Below are 25,610 nucleotides of genomic sequence, written 5' to 3'. Positions count from 1 at the left end.
CCTGATCCAGGTATTGAATCCTGGTCTCCTGCATTGCAGGAAGATTATTTACTATTTGAGTATTTGTACATAAATAGCTGGTTATAGATGACTTTTTATCTTCTTCATCTTCAAAGTGGAAATCTTACTGAGTCGCAAAGAATGAACATTTTTAAGGCTCTTAAAAATAAATATTGTTAGATTATTTTGTGAAAAAACTATTCTAATTTATATTTTGCCAATAATATACTACAGTGCCTATCAGACTTTGCCTTCATTAGGATGGGGTATTCTGGTTTTTCTGTTTTTTTTTTTTTTGTTGTTTGTTTGTTTTTTTAATGACTATTAAGCCTCTTTATTTCGCTGAAAAACATTTGCAGGGTGAATATGTGTGACACAATCAGCGCCAGCAGCATCATGAAACATCCTTAATTTATCAGGGTAAGAATGAAGGTGTTTGTGTTATTTTATTATTTTTTATTCTTTTGCTGAAATTTCCTTTTTACCTATTCTTTTTCTAGATTGTGAACCTAATGAAAATAGGAATTTCAATTTTTTAGGTATATTCTTTTCCCAGGACATCTTTATCAACTCTTAACAGTTACTGGACAACTCATCTCAGTAATGGACTAGTGTTTCCGATGAACTGAAAACAAAATAACTCAAGGTTCCATTATTATTATAACATCTTAAAGGGAGATCACATCGAATATATTGGCAGAAAATACGGAGTTTTGTTTAAGTTTTTATACCAGAACTCTCTGTAAAAGTGTCATAATGCAAGTATGTCTGAGAGCCAGTGGGAAGTGACAGAAGTAATTCATTACTAGTAACAAAGTTCTGAAATGTGAGGATGATTTCTTTTCATGAATTAGATCACATTCAAGGGTTTTATGTCCAGAAGAGGATACTAAGAAGTTTCAAAAGATCTTAGTTAAAAAACAAACAAACAAACAAATAAAAAGACAGCAGAAGCTAAAGGGACTGAATGTATTTGTCAGTTTGGAGATGGCTAATTATGGTCCTGAGATAGTTGTAGGGACCAGACGGAACAGTCTAGGGCAGTCTGACAGACTTCCAACTGCAGCAACCAATTCCTTTATTTTTGAAGTAGAACTAGTTGCTGAGTGTTTACAACACTGGAAAATGTAGGGAATGTAAAAGAGGACTGTAAATCAGGACAAGTCTGGTACCATACATTGTGGATTGCATTATCTGAGAGAAAGCTAACACAAGAAAGGTAGGTAATTGAAAAATTAAAATTTTCAGCTCTAATCATTCTTCTTTTTTGCAACAGAAAATTTCAAACATGCATGAAATATCAAGAAAATGGTGTAATAAATTCTCATCATGCCCATCAATACAAAATTATCAACACCTTGCCATTCTTATATGTTTGACTCATAAAAAAAAAGTCTGAATACATTAAAGGTTTCTTTAAAATCAGTCTCCCCTCTGGCATTAAGGTATAATTGACAAATAGTATATATATTTAGATGTTCAACATGTTGACTTGATTTACAAATACATTGTGAAATATTCATCACAACTGAGAGAGTCAACTCCTAGGTAGGTTGCTAAGAAGTCCAGGGTCCCTGAGGAGGAGAAAGGGGTCTGGAGCCCTCAAGAAGAAGAAAGGGGTCTGGGGCTCTCAAGGAGAAAAAGACAAACTTTTTTTTCCTACATCACTTTGTGGTAGTCAATATAACAATGTAGCTTGCTCCAGGACATGTTTCTCCTTCTTGAGAACTTTCTGACTAATCCTGTCAATCTTCAAATGTGTGTTGTGGGAGTGGGTCTAGTAAAATATATAAGGCCTTGATAAGACTACCTAGTGGGGGCACTCTCCAACCCCCGCCCCCGTTCCCCTTCTGATGTCTATGTCAGAAGATTTCTCTGTCCCTTTAATAAAACTCTGCTACCCAAAAGCTCTTGAGTGATCAAGCCTGGTCCCTGGCCCAAAGCTAAATCTACTTTGGAGATCACAAATTTGACACCATTCACCATAAGCTATCACAACCAAGCCAATCAACATGTCCATTACTTCACACTTTTTCCATTTTTCTGTCTTTTTTTTTTTTTTTCTTTTTTTATGTTGAGAACTACTACTCTTTAAGCAAATTAAAGGTACACAGCAATATTATCACATTGCTGTACACCGGTGTTCTAGAACTTACCTTTTCATCTTGCATAACTGAAGCTAAAAGCCATCATTAATAACACCACTCTTAGCCAAGGTATATAAGAAATTATTAAAGAATAATATGGTGGTCTTGTTGAAAGTACCTACATTTTGATATTTCTTCATTTAGAGTAGAAGGGAAGAGAACCTGTTGAGCTGGTAACTAAACACTTCTGAGTAGGAGCCCGAGATTTTGTTCATTCAGTCCTGCAGTCATTCATTCATTAACACAGCATATTCTAGGCACTTTTCACACACACTATCCATGTACCAGTGAGACAACCATGCTGAACCCCAAACTTGGACAAGACCTTGGACAAGGGCTGTCCTTGAGCCTCACCTTTCTCATCTGTAGGATAGGGATAATACCTTCCTGACCAGGACATTGTTAGAGTTGAAACTGAGGTAAGGTCCCCAGAAATGTATTTTGTGACATATGTCACTCTTACTTATCTAAGTTTTGAAAGCATGATGAAAGAAATTAGGAGGCAGTTTTTCTCCCCCCAGACTCCCCTTTCCCAATCTAAGAGGGCAACAAAAAGCTCACAGAGGTTCCCTCATAATGCAACGTGTGAGATGCCACAGGACATCTCACATGGGCTGATCATGCCTTCTGCCAGCTTTCTCCAGGCCTTCCCTGCAGCCCATGGGGAGCTTCGGAGCAGCAGAGGAGGGCAGAGCCTGAGCCTCCCCTCTTCGCCTTCTGGGTGAGCCTCTGGGCTCAGAATAGGAGTTTCAGCGGAGTTTGCAGCCAGGTGGGATCCTTGGAGCTGGTTTGTTTGTGCTGTCCGGTCCGCCTACCCTCCTCCATCAAAGAGCCGGGGCCCTTGCCTCCCACTTGCTTGTGGCTCTTGGAAGCTTTGGCCTGACGGCCTCTGCGTCCTTCAGCCCCCGACACACGGCCCTACTTCTCCCAGAGCCGTGACAGCAGCGCAGCGCCGGTGACCCGAAGGCGACGCGGGAGGTTGCGCAGTCCCGGGAGGCGGAGACCTGGCGGGCGGTGGGTGCTCCACCCCCAGACGCCTGTTGTTCTCAGGGCCCGCCCAGCAGACCCCGAAGGCGGACTGGTCTCCAACATCCCCGCGGTCGCCTCCAGGAGCAGCGGGAGCCTCACCGAGGTCAGAGCAGCGCAGCGCCGCTCCACGCCCGCCCGGGCCGGCACGATGCCGCCGCTGTACCCGAAGGTGAAGCCCAACCCGCTGCAGAAAGCGAACCTCTGCTCGCGCCTGTTCTTCTGGTGAGCGCTCCCCGGCCGTGATACGCTGTAGTCACGGCGCCCTCCGCTGCCGCGCCTTTCGGAAACAAGTGTGGACCCTCCCAATGCTGTCCTGCTCCCCCCAACCCTAACCCCCCGCCCCAACCCTCCACCCTGGGAAGGCGGAGCACGACTGGTCAAGGAAGTGGGGAGCAGGGGTGGGGAGGGGACCCGGTGACCTGGTGGCTGAGATACAGGGTCTCCGTGCCTTGCCGCTGGCAGCCCCTCCAGAGCCAGAAAACAGGAAGCTGGAAGGCTGCCTAGGGGGAATCACAGACCAGAGGGAAATGCACTGAACACCCGCCTCTACTCTCACAGGCTTCCCCTGAACTGCTCAGGAATTCCCAGTTCTGAACTGAAGCGTCATATCCCCACCCCCTACCCCCGTCCCCAGCCCCAAGCAAGCAGCTTATGAACAACTTCCTTTATCGAATAGTGCCCTGGACCGTTGTTGTTGTTCAGTCGTTCAGTCCTGTGGCTTTGCAACCCCGTGATGGCAGCACTGCCGGTCTCTGTCCCTCATCATCTCCGGAGTTTGCCCAAGTTCATGTCCATTGCATCTGTGATGTCATCTATATATCTCATTCTCTGACACCCTCTTCTCTTGCCCTTAATCTTTCCCAGCATCAGACCCTTTTCCAGTGAGTCATCTGTTTGCATCAGATGACCAAAATACTGGAGTTTCAGCTTCAGCATCAGTCCTTCCAAAGAACATTCAGGGTTGATTTCCTTTTAAGATTGACTGGTTTGATCTCCTTGCTGTCCAAGGGACTCTCAGAAATCTTCTCCAGCACCACAGTTCTTCAGTGCTCCAGCTTCTTTGCTTCTTTCAGTAATGTCCCCACCTTTTCCCACATGCCCTGTGCTACAGGGTGTTCCAGCTCCACTGGGTTCCCTCTGCCCCCATGTCTATGACCATGTATTTCTTTCCCTCTCCCTTTCTCCCTGTGTGGCTCTCACTGTATAACCTGGTTCCTAGTTGTGGCAAATTTCATGTGGGTAAAAAAATGAAAGGTTTTTTACTTAATGATTGGGAACACTGTTCTTGAACACGTTTTGCTTTTGCCTGGAACACAGTCAGGACTGGAGGATTTATTTGATCAGCCCCTTTCCTTATTGTGGATATCTCCACTTACACCTTTGAGAATCACTCTGGAGATAGGGTCCCTGAAGCCTGTGAGGTCTTTCCCAATCTCTAGACTTCAGAGAAGCAGTGCGTGGTCTTGATGCAGGTGGTCCTGCCCAGGAATCATTTGGTCCTGAAACCACTGAAGGGTCCCTGAGCCCAGAGGAAACACACAGATGAGAAACAGCTCAGAGAGTTGCAGCTCTTAACTGAAGTGTTGCATGTGGTAGCTGGGCCACTAACTATGTGGTCCTGAACCTTTGGGCTTTAATCACACTTGGATGATTACTAGTTGTTTTATTTCTGGACCCTAACCCATTTATATTTCCCAAATTTCTAGTATTTCCTTCTTTTATGGGACAGCCTGGGGGATCTCCAGGGATTGGGAGCTCCTATGCTTGTTTTGATGGTGGTGTATTTAGTGTGTGTAGCTTCATCTCTTGGCCATTTGGTGGCCCTTAAGGAAAGAGGGGCCTAGAAGAAGGTATATGGGTGTAGTTACTGTAAATAATAAGGTAGAAAAAAAATTGTCCTTAACTTCACGCAGGGCAAGGAACTTTCCAAACGCCTTCTGTTTGTGAATTTTCAAAGTGTATGTGCCTGGAAATGAGAAGGTGAGGACTTTTCATTGATTTGGGTAGGCACCCATTTCCAGTTTTCCTGCTGGAGGGAAAGGCACTATTACCGCTTATTTTATACCTGAAGGCACTGAAGCAGAGAGGTTGAGTAAGTCGCTTACCGCCACACAGCCAGTAAGTAATGGAGCAGGATCCCAAGTCAAGCAGTCTGGCTCTGAAGACGGTGTTCCTTGTATATGTAACTGATGTCTCCCGCCTTGTGCTGGGCTCCTAGCCTAGGCTAAGACTCCTTTTCTTGGCTGAAGAGGTTGCTTTTCCACTCAGATTCCCGCAGCCAATAACTAAATTGATGGTGAGACTGGAACAGCACAAGTTTTATTCAATGACCAAAGAATGGAGAAGCGAGAGCTTAGTTCACAAATCAACTTCTCAACCCAATTTGGTCAAGGTAAAAGCAAGGAAATTGAATCAAGAGAGGGAGGAATATTCATGACTTATCTGAGAATAAGGGTGTGGTTTGGACCTAAAATTGAGGAAACACTCATTTTTAGTCCTTGTGTGGGTTGTTGTCATGACCATGGTCAGCTGTCACGGCACTGGTGAGTATGCCATTTAGCATACTAATATATTACAGTGAATGCATAAATGAGGCTCAGGGTCTAGGGGACGTTAGGTTTTTCACCATTTTGGACCTGAAAGTGAAAGTTAGTCACACAGTCGTGTCCAACTCTTTGCGATCCCGTGGAATGTAGCCCTCCAGGTCCTCTGTCTGTGGAAATCCCCAGGCAAGAGTGCTGGAGTGGGTTGCCATGTCCTTGTCCAATTTTGGGCCTAGCTAGTTCTAACCAGTTTTTATTTTTCTCTGTAACTTCCTCATTTGAGCCTGAGACTCAGACAAAATCAGGAAGTGAAAGTGAAAGAGTTAGTCACTCAGTCATATCCAACTCTTCGTGATCCCACGGACTGTAGCCTGCCAGGCTCTTCTCTCCATGGGATTCTCCAAGCAAGAATACTGGAGTGGAGTGGATAGCTAAAATAAATATGTTTGTCATCTGGCTAAAGTTCCAATTCTCACATCCAGATAAAGACCAGATAAAACTAATGAGACAGTTGGGGATACACAGACCAAAAAGCAGGAGGAGACTAATTGTAAGGGGTCCTAAGAATGGCAGAAGCCCAGGAAGTTTTGAGATTACCCTTTTGATACTGTCCCAGATTTGTTCAGTCAGGGCCCTTCTGAGTATTGGATCAAGCGACTTTCTCTTTGAATTTTTATTGGAGTATAGTTGATTAATAATGTGTTAGTTTCTGCTCTACAGCAAAGTGAATCTCTTACACATATACATATACACACTCTTTTTTAGATTCTTTTCCTATGTAGGCCATTACAAAGTATAGAATAGAGTTCTCTGTGCTATACAGTAGGTCCTTCTTAGTTATCTGTTTTATATATTATAGTGTATGTATGTCAATCCCAGTGCCCCAATTTGTCCCTCCTGTCACCCTCTGGTAACCATAGCTTTTTTCCCCTGCATCTGTGACTCTAAGTCTATTTTTTAAAGAGTTCATTTATACCCTTTACTTGCATTCCACATAAAAGTGTCTCTGTCTGCAAGCAGCCTTCTCTAATAGTCAGGTTACACTGTCTTCTACTTGACCACTTATGTTAACATAGAAACAACAGGAAATAGTTGCAAGGGCACAAACTCCTCCTTGATCAGCCAGAAGGTAATCAGGAGCTATGCAGTGGTCGTTGTCATGTGGACCAGAGGCCCAGTGAAAATTTCATCTTTCTAAAGTTAGAGCTGGGTTCTTTAGTTGCCCAGGCCAATGTTCGAGTGCACTTTTTTGTTATTTTTGTTTTTTTAGTAGCTTTGGCTTTTTAAATTGTTCCTCGTTGCTAGGCTCACTAAGGATGCTACAGGGGCGACAACTCCTTCCATTACCAGTCCAGTCCAGCTCCCTCCTGACTAGATGAATGGCTCCATTTGGATGGGAGGTGGGGTGATTGTAATTGAAATCTGAATGTGACCTGGACTGGGGTGTGCACCTCTTATATCCCAGTATCCACTAGTAGAGTTTTCTTGGAGACAGTTGATGGCCCAATGTGGGTGGTCCTTGCCCCAGGGGCCTCGAGGACCCTCAGGGGCACACTGTGTTTGGGTTTTCTTGAGTCATGTTTAGACTAATGGTGGTGCCCTTCCATCCAGGATACTGCTGCCACAGACCAGACCCCCACAGGCTTGGTATGATCCTGTTCCCAGAGCCCTTGGGCATGGTCTGTATCTAGAGTCAGTCATGTCTGGAGGTGGAGGGCTCATCAGAAATATTGGTTGGGTCCCAAGAAAATAGGGATTTGACTAACACATACTCCTTTGCTGGGGTGGGGTGGCAATGGGGGTAATTTTGATGTCCCTGGGCAGAAGCCTGGTGTGAAGGGATTGAACGGTAATTTGGTGATGTTCTCAGCTGTTAGTGGAGTTCCCTGAAAGTATGGGAGCTATATTTATTCCCTGATTGAGGCTGAAGGTGGCAGACCCCACAGTCAGTAAAATTTCAGCCCTTATGAAAGTCTTTTGTTACATTTGAAAAGAAATTAATTGGCCAGGAAGTGATAATGAAACGTGAAACCTGAGTTCTGTTCAGGAAGCCTAAGAATGAATTCCGGGGAACTCGCAAACACAGAGGCAAAGTTTATTTTAAAAGATAGAGATACAAAATCCTCAGCATAGACTCTGAGAGGGGGTGAAGGGCCCCCAAAAGACAAGGATTATAGCAGTTTTATATCTTTTCTAGTATTGATCTATACATTTTGGGTTGATTCATGACTTCAATATACGTCATTTTTGACCAATTAATGTAAACATCACAATGTCATTTGTCGATTTTATGGCTTTCTTGGAAGCCTAGTTTCTCAGTTTCTCTAGACATTGCAACGCCATCCCTCGACCCTTTCTCAAGACTCCAGACCATTATTTAGGGACCAAATGTATGTTTTAAGTGCTAATGGTCTTCTTGGAGGTTTCTCTTGATAAATTGGACAGCAGTTAATAATTGTCTTGTCCTGGGTCTGAATGTTTTATGACCTTCCAGACCAGGAAGGGATTTCTCTGAATGCCTGGAAATTGGAGCACAGAGTGAGATGCTTACTTGAGAAGAGAAAAATTGAAATTAAAAAAGGAATTAAAAAAATTGAAATTAAAAAAGTCTTACACTGTCTAGCAATTTCTGCTTCAATTATAGGGAGGACTATAAGAAAAATCAATGTATTCATTTTAGTTGGAAAGATGCTACTTATCTTTAGGACATCTTCAGACGGTTGGGGTCAGAAAGAGGCTCATGTGAGGGGAGTCTGACAGGGCTGTAAGCAGGTCAGGGTCCAGAGCCTGTTGGACTCAGGGTGGTGTATTGTAATGTGATTCCCTGCAAAATTTCTTTTGTGTTATTAGCTGAACTAAGGAGGTCATGAGACCGCAAGGTTGCGTCTTACGTGAATGTGACTGAGGCATTCTTGAGTTTGGTGGGCTTCCCTGGTGGCTCAGTGCTAAAGAATCCATCTGCCAGTGCAATAGACATGGGTTCGATCCCTGAGCCAAGAAGATCCCCTGGAGAAGGAAATGGCAACCCACTCCAGTATCCTTGCCTGGAGAATCCCATGGACAGAGGAGCCTAGTGGGCTACAGTTCAGTGGGTCGGAAAGAGTCGGATATGACTGAGCAACTTCACTTCACTTGCAATGTATGTTCAGTAGACCACAAACAGGGTATTTTAGTTAAGTTTTATTCTGTGTAAGCCAGAGTGACTTATCGACACCCTAATATATGTGTTTGTAAGCATATGTCTAATTTTCTCCCTACATCTTTGTATAGTTAAAATGTAGACTTCTTTTAAACAATGTCCATGAATGTAGGATTCTAATTAAAGATATGTAATTGGAATATATGTCACTATCCTTTTAATGTTTAACAGGTGGCTAAACCCCTTGTTTAAAATTGGTCATAAACGGAAATTAGAAGAAGATGACATGTACTCAGTGCTTCCGGAAGATCGCTCCCAGCACCTTGGAGAAGAGCTGCAAGGGTGAGCACAGGCAGCAGGGAGTACGGTTAGAAGACTGAGAATTTCTCCATGGGGCTAAAGGCTTGTGGGGAGGGGCCTTTGCTTCCTCCGGGGTCTTCTGAGCCTCCTTCCCTGACACTGAACCCTCACCCCTTCACGCTGACCCCGGGCTCAGCCCACTTTGGAGGCTGGGGGAGCCTGTGTTCCCTGTGTGAGTGGACGTGCAGGGAGCCCACAGCCATGGCCCTGGAGACCTAGCTCTGTCCCGAGAGGTGGGTCCCTGGAGGACAGTGTCTGACCTTCTGAGCTGCTCATGACCTGTGAGTTCAGCAAAGCTTAGCAGGATCTTGTTTCTAGAATCTGGGACTTTTCTCTGAAGACCTGGTCTGGTGCTTTTCCTGGTGCTTCAGAGTCTGCACTGCTCATCTTTCGGGAGCCCTGCAAGCAGTTAGCCAGCATCTATGGGCAGCCGCAGAGTGCCCTGTATTGAAGGCTTGTCCTCTGCTCTGTCCCCTCCCCTGTTTTCCTGTGGCAGGGCTGGTCCTCACTGTGCTTTGTCTCTCTTCGCAGGTACTGGGATCAAGAAATGTTGAGAGCCCAGGAGGATGCTCGGGAGCCTTCTTTAATGAAAGCGATTGTAAAGTGCTATGGGAAATCCTACTTAGTTTTGGGAATGTTAACATGTCTTGAGGTAAAAGCTTTTCCATACAGTGCATTGATTTTGAGTATATGTGGGTCAGTCCTGAGATGGATGGACTGAGGCGGGGAGAGGACAGTTGTTTAAGGTCTAAGGGTAAATCTCATCTAGAAATCATGATGTAGATCAGCAGTTGTATTTATCTTTAGAATAGACAGATTCTTAAAGGACTTGACCTCTGGAGACTACTATTTTTCTTTTAAGTGATTAAAACATGGGTAATGAAAGGATAGCAGCACTGGAAAGACATTTTATGCCATGTTAGGATGTTTTTGGTGCTCAATATAAATAGTGAGTGATCCTTGACCAAAAGAAGATCTTACAACCTCAGGAAATAGTGTCCTATGGTTTGGAGGAAGTAAATTCAGAGAACAGCGATCAGGAAATGGCAACAAAGGTAAAAGATTCTAAAACAAAGGCCAGAAGCAGAGTTTTAATAAAGCATTCAGACAGTAATTTGAAGTAGAGGATTTATGTGGCAACAACAGACCTATGTTCAACAACATGGAACTGAACATTATTTTTCATACAAAGTTCAAAGCAGATTGTATTTCCTTCCTGACCACTTGCCCAGTCCCCATCTCTTCGAGAGAGACAAGCTTCATCTAAATAATTTCATCTGATTGATAACTGTCATTTATAACTTTATTGCTGCTTCTGTCTTGGGTATTCCTTTGGAAAAGGTGTATGGATTCATTACATATTCTAATGTATTGCCTATAGATTGTAAGATAAAGTCAAACACATATCTTCTGATACTTTTTAAATTGACCTGCCCTTATACTTAGAAATATCTCTTAATAGTAGGCTTCTCTGGTGCTCAGAAGAATCTGCCTGCAATTCAGGAGACCCATGTTGAATCCCTGGGTCAGGAAGATACCCTGGAGAAGGAAATGGCAATCCATTCCAGTATTCTTTCCTGGAGAATCCCATGAACAGAGGAGCCTGGCATGCTCCAGTCCAGGGGATTGCAAAGAGTTGGACACGACTGAGCAACTGTTACTCACTCAAACTTGGAGTCGAGTCCAGAATAATGTTAAGACATTTTACAGCTGCTCAGCAAGTAATTGTTGACTTTTCAAGGTCACATCTGATAAATGCTTTCTAAGAAAGGATCATTCCGTTCCTGTGGAACAGAACTTGGGGCCTTGCATCTGGGCTGGAGCTGCCAGAGCACCCAAGAGCTCTTCCCTGGGGTGTCCCTGACATACCCTTCCCTAGGGTGCCTCCTCCCCATAGGCCAGGTCATCCAGGCCAGACCCCTACTTGGGAGGAGCTTCAACTTCACCATGAATTCTGTGCACCCTCCATGCTGGTTTCCATCCTGGCTGTGGGGGTGGTTTGCTGGTTGAAGGGGGATCTTGGTAACCTGGCATTGGCAGAGGGTGGAGGAGGGAATGTGCAGGGAAAACTAAAGGCAGAAAGTTGTGAGGTCAGTAACCTCCATGACCCTGAAGATCCTGGGTCAAGATCCCCCAGAGGATAGTCCACCTGGGGACACAGTGCCTTCAGCCCCCTGTTGTGGCTGAGCCTGCTGGGGGTTTGCTGCAGAACCACCTGGGTGGCTCGTGCTCTCCGTGGTCCTTTAGTGCTGCCTTAGGGACACAGGCAGCCTGTGAGTGTGTGAGAGTAGGAGGGATAGAAGATGCAGTTGCTGTGAAAGGGTTGTTTTAGGTGAAGAAGCTGTGAGCTGTCCTCAGTCCACTGTGTTGGGGTGAGGTGAGTGGGTCAGGTGGTTTACAGGTGGGCATCATGGCTCTCGTTTAAAGGCTGTGCTGGACTGAAGGGCACTGCAGGCATTGGGCAGCTGGGATGGTGAAGTCCACCCACACAACTGGAGAGGCAGAGAATCTGTCAGCTCACAGGTGACTGGATGGTTCTGGGAGATGGGATTCTTGTTGATGATAGAAGTGGATTGGGCGTTGTGCCAGAGGGTGGGACAGATGTGTGGGGCAGAGTGCCAGTTTTGAGAGGGCACTGACCACCCAGGTACTGCAGTGCCTTGTGAGGGACAGGGGTGGGAGAGGGGACAGGAACCCTTCAGGCTTCCCTAGCCCTTCTTTGTCCTGTATGCAGCTGTCCCAATGATGGTATTTCCACATAGTCACAGTAAGCGTCTGTTTGAAATACACAGGTGTCAAGCTGGTGTGGCCTGTTTGTGCAGGATGTACTGACCTCATACAGCAGAGCTCTCATGAATTCTGCTTGTCCAGAAACCCTGGGGCCTCACTGTGTGCCTGTGGCTCATGCCAAGTGCTGGGTTGGATGAGTGGCCTCTGGGTTTAATGTTGGATCAAATCAGGAGCAGGTCTTTCTCTGCTGTCCTTGGTTCTCTAGTTTCTCTTTGGTACTGGATGCTAAAGAAGTTTAAAGTCAAATGGGTCTCAAAGCATAGCCCATGTGGCTGGGTTTGAACTGAGCTGCTGGTTTTTCTTGCTGTCCTGGGCTGTTGGCTCCTTGGGTGGGGTCGCTAAGCCTTGGATGGATTCCATCCTAATATGAGCTTTGGTTCTTGGCTACGGCAGCTCATGGGAGAAGCAGACATAGAGGGAGAGCCTGCAGGACCTGGAGTTCTTCCTGAGAGCGAATCTGCCCCACTGTGGTGCTGGGAGTGTTGGTTTCAAAGTTGTCCAGCCCCTGGAATACATCCTGCCGAAAGTGAAAGTGTTAGTTGCTCAGTTGTGTCCGACTCTTTACTACCCCATGGACTGTAGCCCAGCAGGCTCCTCTGCCCATGGAATTCTCCAGGTGAGAATACTGGAGTGGGTTGCTGTTTCCTTCTCCAGGGGATCTTCCTGACCCTGGGATCAAATCCAGGTTTCTTGCCCTAGAGGCAGACTGTTTACCATCTGAGCCACCTGAGGGTCCAGAAAGGCCCCTGGGGGCTGCAAAAGGTGCAACTGGTAAAGCCCTGACCCCTTTTTAGGAGTCTGGTCGTTGGGTGGTCATGGTGGAGAAGTGGGGAGTAGAGGACTGTAAATGTAGGGGCTCATCTGTGTGGTAGTACTGCTAGATCTAATAGCAGTGCTAGTTAGTTAAATAATTGATTTTATGAAGCAACTTCCCATGTTGTGATCTATCTGTACTGCTTGTTGGTCTTTGTATTTTAGACAGTGGAAAATGTAAACTCAACCCAGAAGTCTGTAAAACACAAACGTGTTTCCTTGCTGACCTCCAGCCTTCTTTCAATTCCTTGGGTGCACAGCATGCCCCGTGGATCATCCGTGATCCCAAGCAGTGTGCTCCTTCCACCCACAGCACGAGTAGGGCCTCCCAGGTACTCCTGGCGGCACCAGTGGGAAAAAGGATGATGCCAGTCCAGGGTGAGGCTTTTAGGTTTTACTATTTTGAGATATGAAAACCTCTGTCCTATGAGAAGTGAGGAGTATCTCTCCTGCTCAGAGAAACAAGTACCATGCTGTGGAGCCTGCACAGGTCACCCCTAATTAGAACAGAACAGGCGGCAAGTTCCCAGCACCCCTGGCCTCTGTGTGCACCTCCACGGGGACCACAGGTGGGGAGGACAGGTCCCTACCTGCCCAGGGCCCTCAGCATGGAGAGGAGGAGCCTGAAGTCTCTGCCTGGGCCTGAGTCACAGAGATCACCTCTCCAGGTCATCAGGGCTTCTCTCTGAGAGGTGAGGTCTCTACCTGCTGGTGTGTAAGTGGGGTGACCTCAGAGAGCCAGAGTGGGTTCACCCAGTCCCTTCCTCTGAGAGGGGAGGAGTGGCTGGGAATTATGTCCTCTTCCCAGAACCCTAAGAAGTGGCCTGGTCTTGTCTGGTCACTTGTCCTTTGTCTGAGGTTTTACTGATGATCTCTGGTCCAGGTGGAGGTTGGGAAACACATGTTTGTGTAAATCTTCATTTTGGAGCTCAGCTGATGGCCAGGAAGTAAACAGAATCCTCTGAGAGTCCCTCAGTGGGCTTTGTGCCTTGACTCACAGCTGGTTCCCTGAGAGCTGCAGTGGACTCTTGCCTTTATTTCCCAACCCTTTCTTCCATGTGTCCCTCACTTCTGCTCAACCCAGGAGGCTGAGGATTGGCTGATGATGGCAAAGATACTGTGGGCTGAGAGCTACCACTGAGGACCACACAAGGAGAGGAGGAGAGGGCACTGAGCCAAGTGGACGGGGACCTGCAGAGCAGACCTGCTATGCGCCCTGCTGGTTCCTGAGAGCATTGTGTTAGCCATTAGGTGTTAGTAACACTCACCGTGATGACCTTGAGTTATAAATGAGGTTGATGCTTTTCAATCCATTTTCTTTACTTCTTCTAAGTATATGTAAGTTTTTATTGCAAAATTAAAAAAAATTTTTTTAATTGAAGTATGATTGGCTTATAATGTTTTATTAGTTTCTGGTATACATCATTAGTGATTTAATATTTGATACAGTACATAGTAATTTTAGTTACCAACTATCACCATAAAAAGTTATTCCAGTATTATTGAGTATGTTTTCTATGTTATATATTACAAACTTGTGATATATTTTAAAAGATTTTGTGTATTTATCTTTTCTTCCAATCCGCTTTTATTTATTTGATAAATTGGTGTTTTTACCTCTTAAGTTTCCTCACCTATTTCACTTGTTCACTTCACTCCCCTCAGTGCATTTTTTTAAGTAGTCAGGGTGGTAGGTGTCTCATTTTTAAAAAACTGCATTCATAATGGTTAAAAATTTTAGCAATCTGCTTAGAAGTGAAACTTTAATTACAGGCTAGAAAATTTGGCTTTTACACATGATTTTTCTCAAGAGTTCTTGTTCTACTACGATCACCTGTAAGCAGCAATGAGTTTTCCAAGCCCTTTGTGAAACCAGCCTCTGCCATTATGAATAGAGTAAGTCTCTGCCCTGAACTTCTGTTAATAAAGATGTTGAAATGATTTCAGAGCACTTTGAGCTGTTGCAGCTCATTTAGTTGTCCCAGGATTCCTCCGAGGGAGGCAAGGCAGGAATTTCCATAGATAAGGACCTGGAGATGCAGGAGGATACTTGATGGGCTTAGAATCTTGTGACTTGCAGATGGCTGACCCGGTTTCTGAAGCACAGCTTTCTGATTCCTAGACCAGTGCTCTCTACATCATGTCCTGAGGCTTCCTCTCTTCCCACAGCCTCAATTCTTGCTATTTCGCATGTGTATCAGAAGTATACATGTTAATAAACCTCTGTTTGATTTTCTTTTTTATTTTATTTTATTTTTTAAATTTTATTTATTTATTTTTATTATTATTATTATTTTTTTTTACTTTACAATATTGTATTGGTTTTGCCATACATCAGCATGCATCCGCCACAGGTGTACACATGTTCCCAATCCTGAACCCCCCTCCCTCCTCCCTCCCCATACCATCCCTCTGGGTCATCCCAGTGCACCAGCCCCAAGCATCCTGTATCCTGCATCGAACCTGGACTGGTGATTCATTTCTTATATGATATTATATATGTTTCAATGCCATTCTCCCAAATCATCCCCCTCTTCCCTCTCCCACAGAGTCCAAAAGACTGTTCTATACATCTGTGTCTCTTTTGCTGTCTCGCAGATTTTCTCCTGTTATTCTGTCATTTATTATAAAGATCCTCAGCTAAGAACTCAGAAGGGTGAAGGGAAATAAGCCCCTATGTCACTCTAAGTCAGCTTCAATAATTGCTATAATGAGCAGTCTTGATTCATCTGAAACTCACTCTCACTTCCCAAGATTAATTTAAAGCAGTTCCAAGACAGCATATCATTTTTATCCATAAATATTTTAGTATGTATCTTTAAAAGATGTGGAATCTCCCCCCACTAAACATATTTGCTGCTGCTGCTATGTCGCTTCAGTCGTGTCAGACTCTGTGCAACCCCATAGACGGCAGCCCACAAGGCTCCCCCGTCTCTCGGATTCTCCAGGCAAGAACACTGGAGTGGGTTGCCATTTCTTTCTCCAATGCATAAAAGTGAAAAGTGAAAGTGAAGTCGCTCAGTCCTGTCCGACTCTTAGCGACCCGTATGGACTGCCGCCTACCAGGCTCCTACATCCATGGGAGTTTCCAAGCAAGAGTACTGGAGTGGGTTGCCATTGCCTTCTCCACTAAACATATGTAGCATAAACATTATTATTATTATGCATAAATATTTACTTCAATGTCATCAATAACTAGCCAGTGCTCACAGTTGTCTTTTTCCCCTCTTCTGTTGGAAGCAGTATTAAATAAGGTACACTTGGCTGACACAGGTTATTCAGATTGCCTTTCTGTTCCCCTCCACCCCGAGCCTCTAGGTTGTTTGTCCTGTAGAGATTCCTACAGCCTGGATTTGGCTGATCGCCTCTCCCCCTGTGTCAATGAACATGTTCCTCTGGCACCTTAGGTTGGTGTTTAGGTCTAGAAGTTTGATGTAACTCCTTTGGATTTTCTTCACCCCTTTTGTCTACGTAGGAGGTAGGGTTGTATATCTCCTTTATGAGGTACATACCATCTTTTGTGTGTTGCAGGGGTGGTGGTATGGGTGTGTGTGTAATGTTAGGAGCTATTCATGATCCTTTCTCAATGTCCATTAATTCATTAAGGGTTGCAAAATGGGTAAGCTCTTTGATTAACCCTGAAATATAGTATTTATAGGGACAGTAGGAGAAAATGATTTTTTCACTTTTTAAAACCTGTTTTGAAAATGATAAATTGGTTCTCCTCTGGGGCTACTGAGTTTTTATTGTTTTTTGGTTTGGTTTTGTATATGTCAGTTTGAGCTCATGGATTTCAGCATTTCTGACCTGCTTCAGTCCATTTCATTTGTTATACTTGTGCAAACATTTGGCCACCTTTGGGCAATGCGAGTCTATTCAGGTTGGGTCCTAAGTATTTTGCACATACTCTAGAAGTCTTTGCTGTTTTTTTTTTTTAAATATCTTTTTTTGTTTTGTTTTTTGGTTTCTGGTGTGACAGGATGTTTTTATCTCATTTTGTACAGCATTTGCTCATCCCTGGAATCATCCATTTCTCTAAGCAGCCCTGTCTTCTTTTAGTGTGAAATGGTATTTATAGATGATAGTCTGGTTGCTAGAGGAGCTTACTGCTCTTGATTGTTTTTCTTGGCTTTTTCATTAGACAAAGTTAGAATACATTTTTTAAGGTAAACAAATATTTTTATATGGGTGTTTCCAATCCAATTCAGATACAGGACATTAGTGTTTTACTTCATCTTATTGTGCTTCAGTTCAGTTCAGTCACTTAGCAGTGTCTGATTCTTTGTGACCCCATGAACCGCAGCATGCCAGGCCTCCCTGTCCATCACCAACTCCAGGAGTTTACTCAATATCATGTCTATTGAGTCAGTGATGCCATTCAACCATCTCATCCTCTGTCATCCCCTTCTCCTCCTGCCCTCAATATTTCCCAGCATCAGGGGCTTTTCCAATGAGTCAGTTCTTTGTATCAGGTGGCCAAAATATTGGAGTTTCAGCTTCAACATCAGTCCTTCCATTGAACATCCAGGACTGATCTCCTTTAGGATGGACTGGATGGATCTCCTCGCAGTCCAAGGGACTCTCAAGAGTCTTCTCCAACACCACAGTTCAAAAGCATCAATTCTTCAGCGCTCAGCTTTCCTTATACTCCAACTCTCACATCCATACATGACCACTGGAAAAACCATAGCCTCGACTAGATGGACCTTTGTTGACAAAGTAATGTCTATGCTTTTTAATCTGCTGTCTAGGTTGGTCATAACTTTCCTTCCAAGTAAGTGTCTTTTAATTTCATGGTTGCAATTACCATCATCAGTGATTCTGGAACCCAAAAAAATAAAGTCAGCCACTGTTCCCACTGTTTCCCCATCTGTTTGCCATGAAGTGATGGGACCGGATGCCATGATCTTAGTTTTCTGAATGTTGAGCTTTAAGCCAACTTTTTCACTCTTCTCTTTCACTTTGATCAAGAGGCTCTTCAGTTGTTCTTCACTTTCTGCCGTAAGGGTGGTATTATCTGCATATCTGAGGTTATTGATATTTCTCCCAGGAATCTTGATTCCAGCTTATGCTTCATCCAGCCCAGAATTTCTCATGATGTACTCTGCATATAAGTTAAATAAGCAGGGTTACAATATATAGCCTCGACATACTCCTTTTCCTATTTGGAACGAGTCTGTTGTTCCATGTCCAGTTCTAACTGTTGCTTCCTGACCTGCATATAGGTTTCTCAAGAGGTAGGTCAGGTGGTCTGGTATTCCCATCTTCAGAATTTTCCACAGTTTATTGTTATTGTTCTTGCATGTCTCTTTTCTCCCATCATCTATTCTCTTTGTCCAATGTCTAAGCCCAATTCTCAATGATATCAACATAATTATTCATTTATTGTATGTTATAAAGTGACTTCTGAAAGCAATCTAATATTTTTATTTTCTTTTGGAGTTCATACTGTGTTCATTTGGGTGTATCACACAGAGCATGTGTTTTCAAATTATTTTGTTTCAAATCACTTTTGATACTTCTTTTTTGTATGGCTCTGCAAAACAAAACAGAATGGGTTTATATATTTAGGTACTTTTATGTAATTTTACTCTAAAATTTTAGGAATTGCTTTTTAAAAATTTAGTTATTTTATAATTATAATTCTGTGTAATGTTTTCATGATTCCAAAATCAAGAAAAGGCTACTTAAAGAAGTCTAATATCATTGTTAGCTCTATTCTAATTCTCCTTCTCCTTTTATAGATAACTTTCCAGGCTAATTTTGACTCATCTTTTTATTAATGTTTCTTAAATAAATTTTTTTCTCAACATTTTATTTTTCTGACTGTGCAGAATGAACATTTTCAATTTCAATACTGTAATCTCTGGACTTTTCTAGAAGCATGAAATGTGCAATGGAACTCTGGTAAAAAGTCTTTGTGATCATTGTAATTCCCTGTAATTCCTGCAGATGAGGTCTGCAGCCATTCCAGGCTCAGATGCCATGACAGTGCGAGATTGGAGGTTAGCAGACACTTACATGGGGTTAGTTTCCACATCCAGAATCTACAGGGAGAGGAATCTTCTCCACCCTCATCAGTTGAACCTAAACCAGTTTCTGGAGGCTGGGTCTTGGGTGTCAGAGTGCACTTATCTCCTCCCAGGTGATGCTAAGGTGTAGTCAGGATGAAGACCAGTGTGTAAGAGATGAGTGAAGGCTAATATGTCTAGAATCCTGATGGTTATGATTTCTGCAGTTTCACTGCTTTTCCTCCTTATCTTTGGATTTTTCTCAACTCTACATTTTGTCACCTTTCACCCAGTCCTAAAGATTCTGTCTATTCGTTTTTTCCTACAGGCCCATTCTTTTCTGCTTATATGTCTCAGTCAAGTGTTTGGTAAAACTTTGATAGCTTGTTTCTATATTTGTGTTTTTTTCCCCCATGAATGAGATATGAGGAAGTTGCCTGAGAAATGTTTCAAGTGCATTAACATGGAGAAGGAATTCTATCCACTCAGAATTTCTAGCATCTAAGCTAACCCTGTAAGAAGTTACCCTAAGAAGCAAAATGTGGGACCCAATGTCAGGTGCTTTCATGAGGCTTAATACTAAAGACTCTACCAATGAATGTCTACCTCGAGCTTCCCTGGCAGTCTACTGATTAAGACTCCATGTCCCTGGTGCAGATGCCAGGGTTGTTTTTTTTTTTTTAACTAATTTATTTATTTTAATTGGAAACTAATTACTTTACAATATTGTGGTGGTTTTGCCAAACATCAACATGAATCAGCCATGGGTGTACATGTGTTCCCCCACCCAGAACCCCCCTCCTATCCCTCCTACCTTCCTTCCTACCCCATCCTTCTTGGTTGTCCCAGAGCACCAGCTTTGGGTGCTCTACTTCATGCATCAAACTTGCACTGGTCATCTGTTTTACATATGGTAATATATATGTTTCAATGCTATGCTCTCATATTGTCCTGCCCTCTCCTTCTCCCACATAGTCCAAAAGTCTCTTCTTTACATCTGTATATTTTTTGCTGTCTTGCATATAGGGTTGTCGTTACTGTCTTTCTAAATTCCATATATATGCATTAATATACTGTACTGGTATTTCTCTTTCTGACTTACTTCATTCTGTATAATAGGCTCCAGTTTTATTTACCTCATTGGAACTGACACAAACACATTCTTTTTTATAGCTGAGTAATATTCCGTTGTGTATATATACCACAACTTCCTTATCTATTCATCTGCCAATGGACATCTAGGTTGCTTCCATGTCCAGCTATTGTAAATAGTGCTGTAATGAACATTGGGGTACATGTGTCTCTTTCAATTCTGGCTTCCTCAGTGTATATATGCAGCAGTGGTATCGGTGGGTCATATGGCAATTCTATTTCTAGTTTTTTTTTTTTAAGGAATCTCCACACTGTTCTCCATAGTAGATGCCAAGGTTTTTATCCCTGGTCAGGGAACTAAGATTCTGCATGCCACATTGTATGCCCAAAATAAAAAGTCTGCCTCAGAGACTCAGACTCTCAGATAATCCTGAATAATGGATGTGGTGGTATTAAATTCAGTTCTTTAAAAGATCCTTTATGATTTCAGATTTGTGAAGAATTCTTGTGAAAGAATAAAATTATATGCTCAATTGGTTTGTGAAAGAATATACATGTGATCATAGATTGATGTCGAAGAGGAAGGGTTTAAGGGGGCAGTGTTTGACCTTGTTCCTGCTTATCAAGGGGATGCTACCCCGCGTCCGAGGTCAGGGGCGGCAGCTGAGAGTGCCAGGCTGTGACAGTGCAGGAGCAGCTGAGAAGAGCTACCTCATGCATGAGGCCAGGGGCGGCGGCTGGGAGAAGCAACCCCACGTCCAAGGAGCGGTGGCTGTGTGGGCATAGGAGGGCCTAGAGGAGCTATTCCACTTTCAAGGTCAAGAGGGGTGGCAGTCAGGAGATACCCCTTGTCCAAGGTAAGGAGCAGCGGCTGCATTTTGCTGGAGCAGCCGTGAAGAGATACCCCACGTCCAAGGTAAGAGAAATCCAAGTAAGACGGTAGGTGTTGCAAGAGGGCATCAGAAGGCAGACACACTGAAACCATAATCGCAGAAAGCTAGTCAATCTAATCACACTAGGACCACAGCCTTGTCTAACTCCATGAAACTAAGCCATGCCCATGGGGCCACCCAAAACTGGTGGGTCATGGTGGAGAGGTCTGACAGAATGTGGTCCACTGGAGAAGGGAATGGCAAACCATTTGAGAACCCCATGAACAGTATGAAAAGGCAAAATGATAGGATACTGCAAGAGGAACTCCCCAGGTCAGTAGGTGCCCAATATGCTACTAGAAATCAGTGGAGAAATAACTACAGAAAAAATGAAGGGATGGAGCCAAAGCAAAAACAATACCCAGTTGTGGATGTGACTGGTGATAGAAGAAAGGTCCGATGTTGTAAAGACCAATATTTCATAGGATCCTGGAATGTCAGGTCCATGAATCAAGGCAAATTGGAAGTGGTCAAACAAGAGATGTCAAGAGTGAATGTCAACATTCTAGGAATCAGCGAACTGAAATGGACTGGAATGGGTGAATTTAACTCAGATGACCATTATAGCTACTACTGCGGGCAGGAATCCCTTAGAAGAAATGGAGTAGCCATCATGGTCAACAAAAGAGTCCGAAATGCAGTACTTGGATACAGTCTCAAAAATGACAGAATGATCTCTGTTCGTTTCCAAGGCAAACCATTCAATATCACAGTAATCCAAGACTATGCCCCAACCATAATGCTGAAGAAGCTGAAGCTGAATGGTTCTATGAAGACCTACAAGGCCTTCTAAAACTAACGCCCAAAAAAGATGTCCTTCTCATTATAGGGTCTGGAATGCAAAAATAGAAAATCAAGAAACACCTGGAGTAACTGGCAGATGTGGCCTTGGAATATGGAAAGAAGCAGGGCAAAGGCTAAGAGAGTTTTGCCAAGAAAATGCACTGGTCATAGCAAACACCCTCTTCCAACAACACAAGAGAAGACTCTACACATGGACATCACCAGATGGTCAACACCAAAATCAGATTGATTATATTCTTTGCAGCCAAAGATGGAGAAGCTCTATGCACTCAAAAACATGAGCTGACTGTGGCTCAGATCATGAACTCATTATTGCCAAATTTAGACTTAAATTGAAGAAAGTAGGGAAAACCACTAGACCATTCAGGTATGACCTAAGTCAAATCCCTTATGATTATACAGTGGAAGTGAGAAATCGATTTAAGGGACTAGATCTTATAGACAGAGTGCCTGATGAAATATGGACAGAGGTTTGTGACATTGTACAGGAGACAGGGATCAAGACCATCCCCATGGAAAAGAAATGCAAAAAAAGCAAAATGGCTGCCTGGGGAGTCCTTACAAATAGCTGTGAAAAGGAGACAAGCGAAAAGCAAAGGAGAAAAGGAAAGATATAAACATCTGAATGCAGAGTTCCAAAGACTAGCAAGAAGAGATAAGAAAGCCTTCCTCAGCAATCAGTGCAAAGAAATAGAGGAAAACAACAGAATGGGAAAGACTAGAGATCTCTTCAAGAAAATTAGAGATACCAAGGGAACATTTCATGCAAAGATGAGCTCAATAAAGGACAGAAATGGTATGGATCTAACAGAAGCAGAATATTAAGAAGAGGTGGGAAGAATACACAGAAGAACTGTACAAAAAAGATCTTCATGACCAATATAAGCACGATGGTGTGATCACTGACCTAGAGCCAGACATCCTGGAATGTGAAGTCAAGTGGGCCTTAGAAAGCATCACTACAAACAAAGCTAGTGGAGGTGATGGAATTCCAGTTGAGCTATTTTAAATCCTGAAAGATGATGCTGTGAAAGTACTGCACTCAATATGCCAGCAAATTAGGAAAACTCAGCAGTGGCCACAGGACTGGAAAAGGTCAGTTTTCATTCCAATCCCAATGAAAGGCAATGCCAAAGAATGCTCAAACTACCACACAGTTGCACTCATCTCGCATGCTAGTAAAGTAATACTTAAAATTCTCCAAGCCAGGCTTCAGTAATATGTGAACCATGAACTTCCAGATGTTCAAGCTGGTTTTAGAAAAGGCAGAGGAACCAGAGATCAAATTGCCAACACCCGCTGGATCATGGAAAAAGGAAGAGAGTTCCGGAAAAAGATCGATTTCTGCTTTATTGACTATGCCAAACTTTTGACTGTGTGGATCACAATAAACTTTGGAAAATTCTGAAAGAGATGGGAATACCAGACCATCTGACCTACCTCTCGAGAATCCTATATGCAGGTCAGGAAGCAGCAGTTAGAACTGGGCATGGAACAACAGACTGGTTCCAAATAGGAAAAGGAGTATGTCGAGGCTGGATATTGTCACCCTGCTTATTTAACTTATATGCAGAGTACATCATAGAAAACGCTGGGCTGGAAGAAGCACAAGATAGAATCAAGGTTGCCGGGAGAAATATCAATAACCTCAGATATGCAGATGACACCACCCTTATGGCAGAAAGTGAAGAGGAACTAAAAAGCCTCTTGATGAAAGTGAAAGTGGAGAGTGAAAAAGTTGGCTTAAAGCTCAGCATTCAGAAAATGAAGATCATGGCATCTGGTCCCATCACTTCATGGGAAATAGATGGGGAAATAGTGAAAATAGTGTCAGATTTTATTTTTTTAGGCTCCAAAATCACTGCAGATGGTGACTGCAGCCATGAAATTAAAAGACACTTACTCCTTGGAAGAAAAGTTATGACCAACCTAGATAGCATATTCCAAAGCAGAGACATTACTTTGCCAACAAAGGTCTGTCCAGTCAAGGCTATGGTTTTTCCCGTGGTCATGTATGGATGTGGGAGTTGGACTGTGAAGAAATCAGAGTGCTGAAGAATTGATGCTTTTTAACTGTGGTGTTGGATAAGACTCTTGAGAGTCCCGTGGACTGCAAGGAGATCCAACCAGTCCATTCTGAAGGAGATCAGCCCTGGGGTTTCTTTGGAAGGAATGATGCTAAAGCTGAAACTCCAGTACTTTGGCTACCTCATGCGAAGAGTTGACTCATTTGAAAAGACTCTGATGCTGGGAGGCATTGGGGGCAGGAGGAGAAGGGGACGACAGAGGATGAGATGGCTTGATGGCATCACTGACTTGATGGACGTGTGTCTGGGTGAACTCTGGGAGTTGGTGATGGATAGGGAGGCCTGGTGTGCTGCAATTCATGGGGTCGCAAAGAGTTGGACATGACTGAGCAACTAAACTAACTGAACTGAACTGCTTATTAAGAATATTTTAATTTGGTTAGTTTCATGGTTGATAGGATAAGTCAATGGCACCCCACTCCCATGGACACAAGAGCCTGGCAGGCTGCAGTCTTTGGGGTCGCTAAGAATCAGACTTGACTGAGCGACTTCATTTTCACTTTTCACTTTCGTGTATTGGAGAAGGAAATGGCAACCCACTCCAGTGTTCTTGCCTGGAGAGTCCCAGGGATGGAGGAGCCTGGTGGGCTGCCATCTATGGGGTCACACAGAGTTGGACCCGACTGAAGCGACTTAGCAGCAGCAGCAGCATGGTTGATAATGAATATTTTCTCAGTTGTTTTCTCTCTTATTAGTTGAAGGTGAGAATCGGGAATGTGCAGATGAGATAATTCCTTGGTGGTGCGTGCTCACACTTGCGTACACATGGTGGGGTTAGGTCCTGGGAATGCTGTCAGCAGTGTCTGTGTCCCCAGCCACAGCCACTCCTTGCCTCTCTGAGAGACTCTCCAAGACAGAGTCTTCTGAAATTGGACCTTTCCTTGGGATTCACACCACTATTTGATTTGGAGATAATACTTGGAACAGAGCATCGAGCATATGTAGGCGCTAATCTTCTGGTAGTCAGAAAATCTTTTGCCTGGTCTGCCTCGGCCAGTTTTACCAAATGCCAGAAATGGAAATATTCACAGATTACAAATGGTGCTGATAGCTGTCCTGTTAAATGACTCTTCATCTCTAGCCTTTCCTTATGTGTGGAGGGGACAGATTTCCTCAGTCTACCTTTGAGGGCCATAATCATTTCTGTCCTATGTGTTCTGGAAGCTTGCAAGAATCATATTTAATATGTGTATTCTTATTCTCTATATGTATTTTGGGGTTTTGTTTTCACAATTTTGTGCTATTCACTATTTTGCTTTCTATTTTTTTTTTTTTTTTTGAGAGAAATTACTGGAAAATTGTTCTTTGCTTGCTGTTATTTTTCATATGGAGTATAATATCAATTTTCTGTTTTCAATGGTTGCAACTTATGCCAGAATGGAAATTCCTTGTATGTTATACTTTTCATCACCTTTATGAATTACCATGACTGCTCCTTGTTTGAGGAAAACTTGTGCATTTGTACTCAGTCACTCAGTTGTGTCTGATTCTTTGTGACCCCAAGGACTGTAGCCTGCCAGGCTCCTCTTTCCATGGGATTCTCCAGGCAAGAATACTGGAGTGGGTTGCCATTTCTTCCTGTAGAGGATCTTCCCAACTTAGGGATCAAACCTGCATCTCCTGTGTCTCCTGCATTGAGATAAATTCCTTATCATTGAGCCAATGGAGGAAGTCCCAAAATAGTGCTTAAGAATAACAAATGACTTTCCTCCCAAATTACATCAGATCAAAGTAACAGGTCATGACTGAAAATCTTTATTATCTTTTGAAAATTTCTATTCCAAAGAAAGAAAAATCATTATCAAGAAAAAAAAAAAAAAAGATTTGACAGATGAGTGAAAGGTATGGGCCCTAAACTGACAT

At 43.4% G+C, this 25,610-nt stretch overlaps 2 protein-coding genes across 2 annotated transcripts in view; both read left to right on the top strand.

The window, feature by feature from the left end:
* Window positions 1–25,610, top strand: part of LOC113888430 (multidrug resistance-associated protein 4-like) — a 547,902-nt gene that overhangs the window by 405,643 nt on the left and 116,649 nt on the right. The window lies entirely within an intron of this gene.
* On the top strand, window positions 1,907–14,236 carry LOC113888433 (multidrug resistance-associated protein 4-like). Its single transcript, XM_027535563.1, has 4 exons — window positions 1,907–3,398; window positions 9,090–9,200; window positions 9,750–9,870; window positions 13,906–14,236. The coding sequence occupies exons 1-4, from the start codon at window positions 3,325–3,327 to the stop codon at window positions 13,960–13,962; spliced, it is 363 nt and encodes a 120-aa protein (XP_027391364.1). The 5' UTR covers window positions 1,907–3,324; the 3' UTR covers window positions 13,963–14,236.

The sequence above is a fragment of the Bos indicus x Bos taurus genome, unplaced genomic scaffold, assembly GCF_003369695.1.
Source record: "Bos indicus x Bos taurus breed Angus x Brahman F1 hybrid unplaced genomic scaffold, Bos_hybrid_MaternalHap_v2.0 SuperScaffold_100126, whole genome shotgun sequence".
Taxonomy (NCBI): domain Eukaryota; kingdom Metazoa; phylum Chordata; class Mammalia; order Artiodactyla; family Bovidae; genus Bos; species Bos indicus x Bos taurus.
The sequence above is the reverse complement of the archived record's forward strand: the minus strand, read 5'-3'. Positions and strand labels throughout refer to the sequence as shown.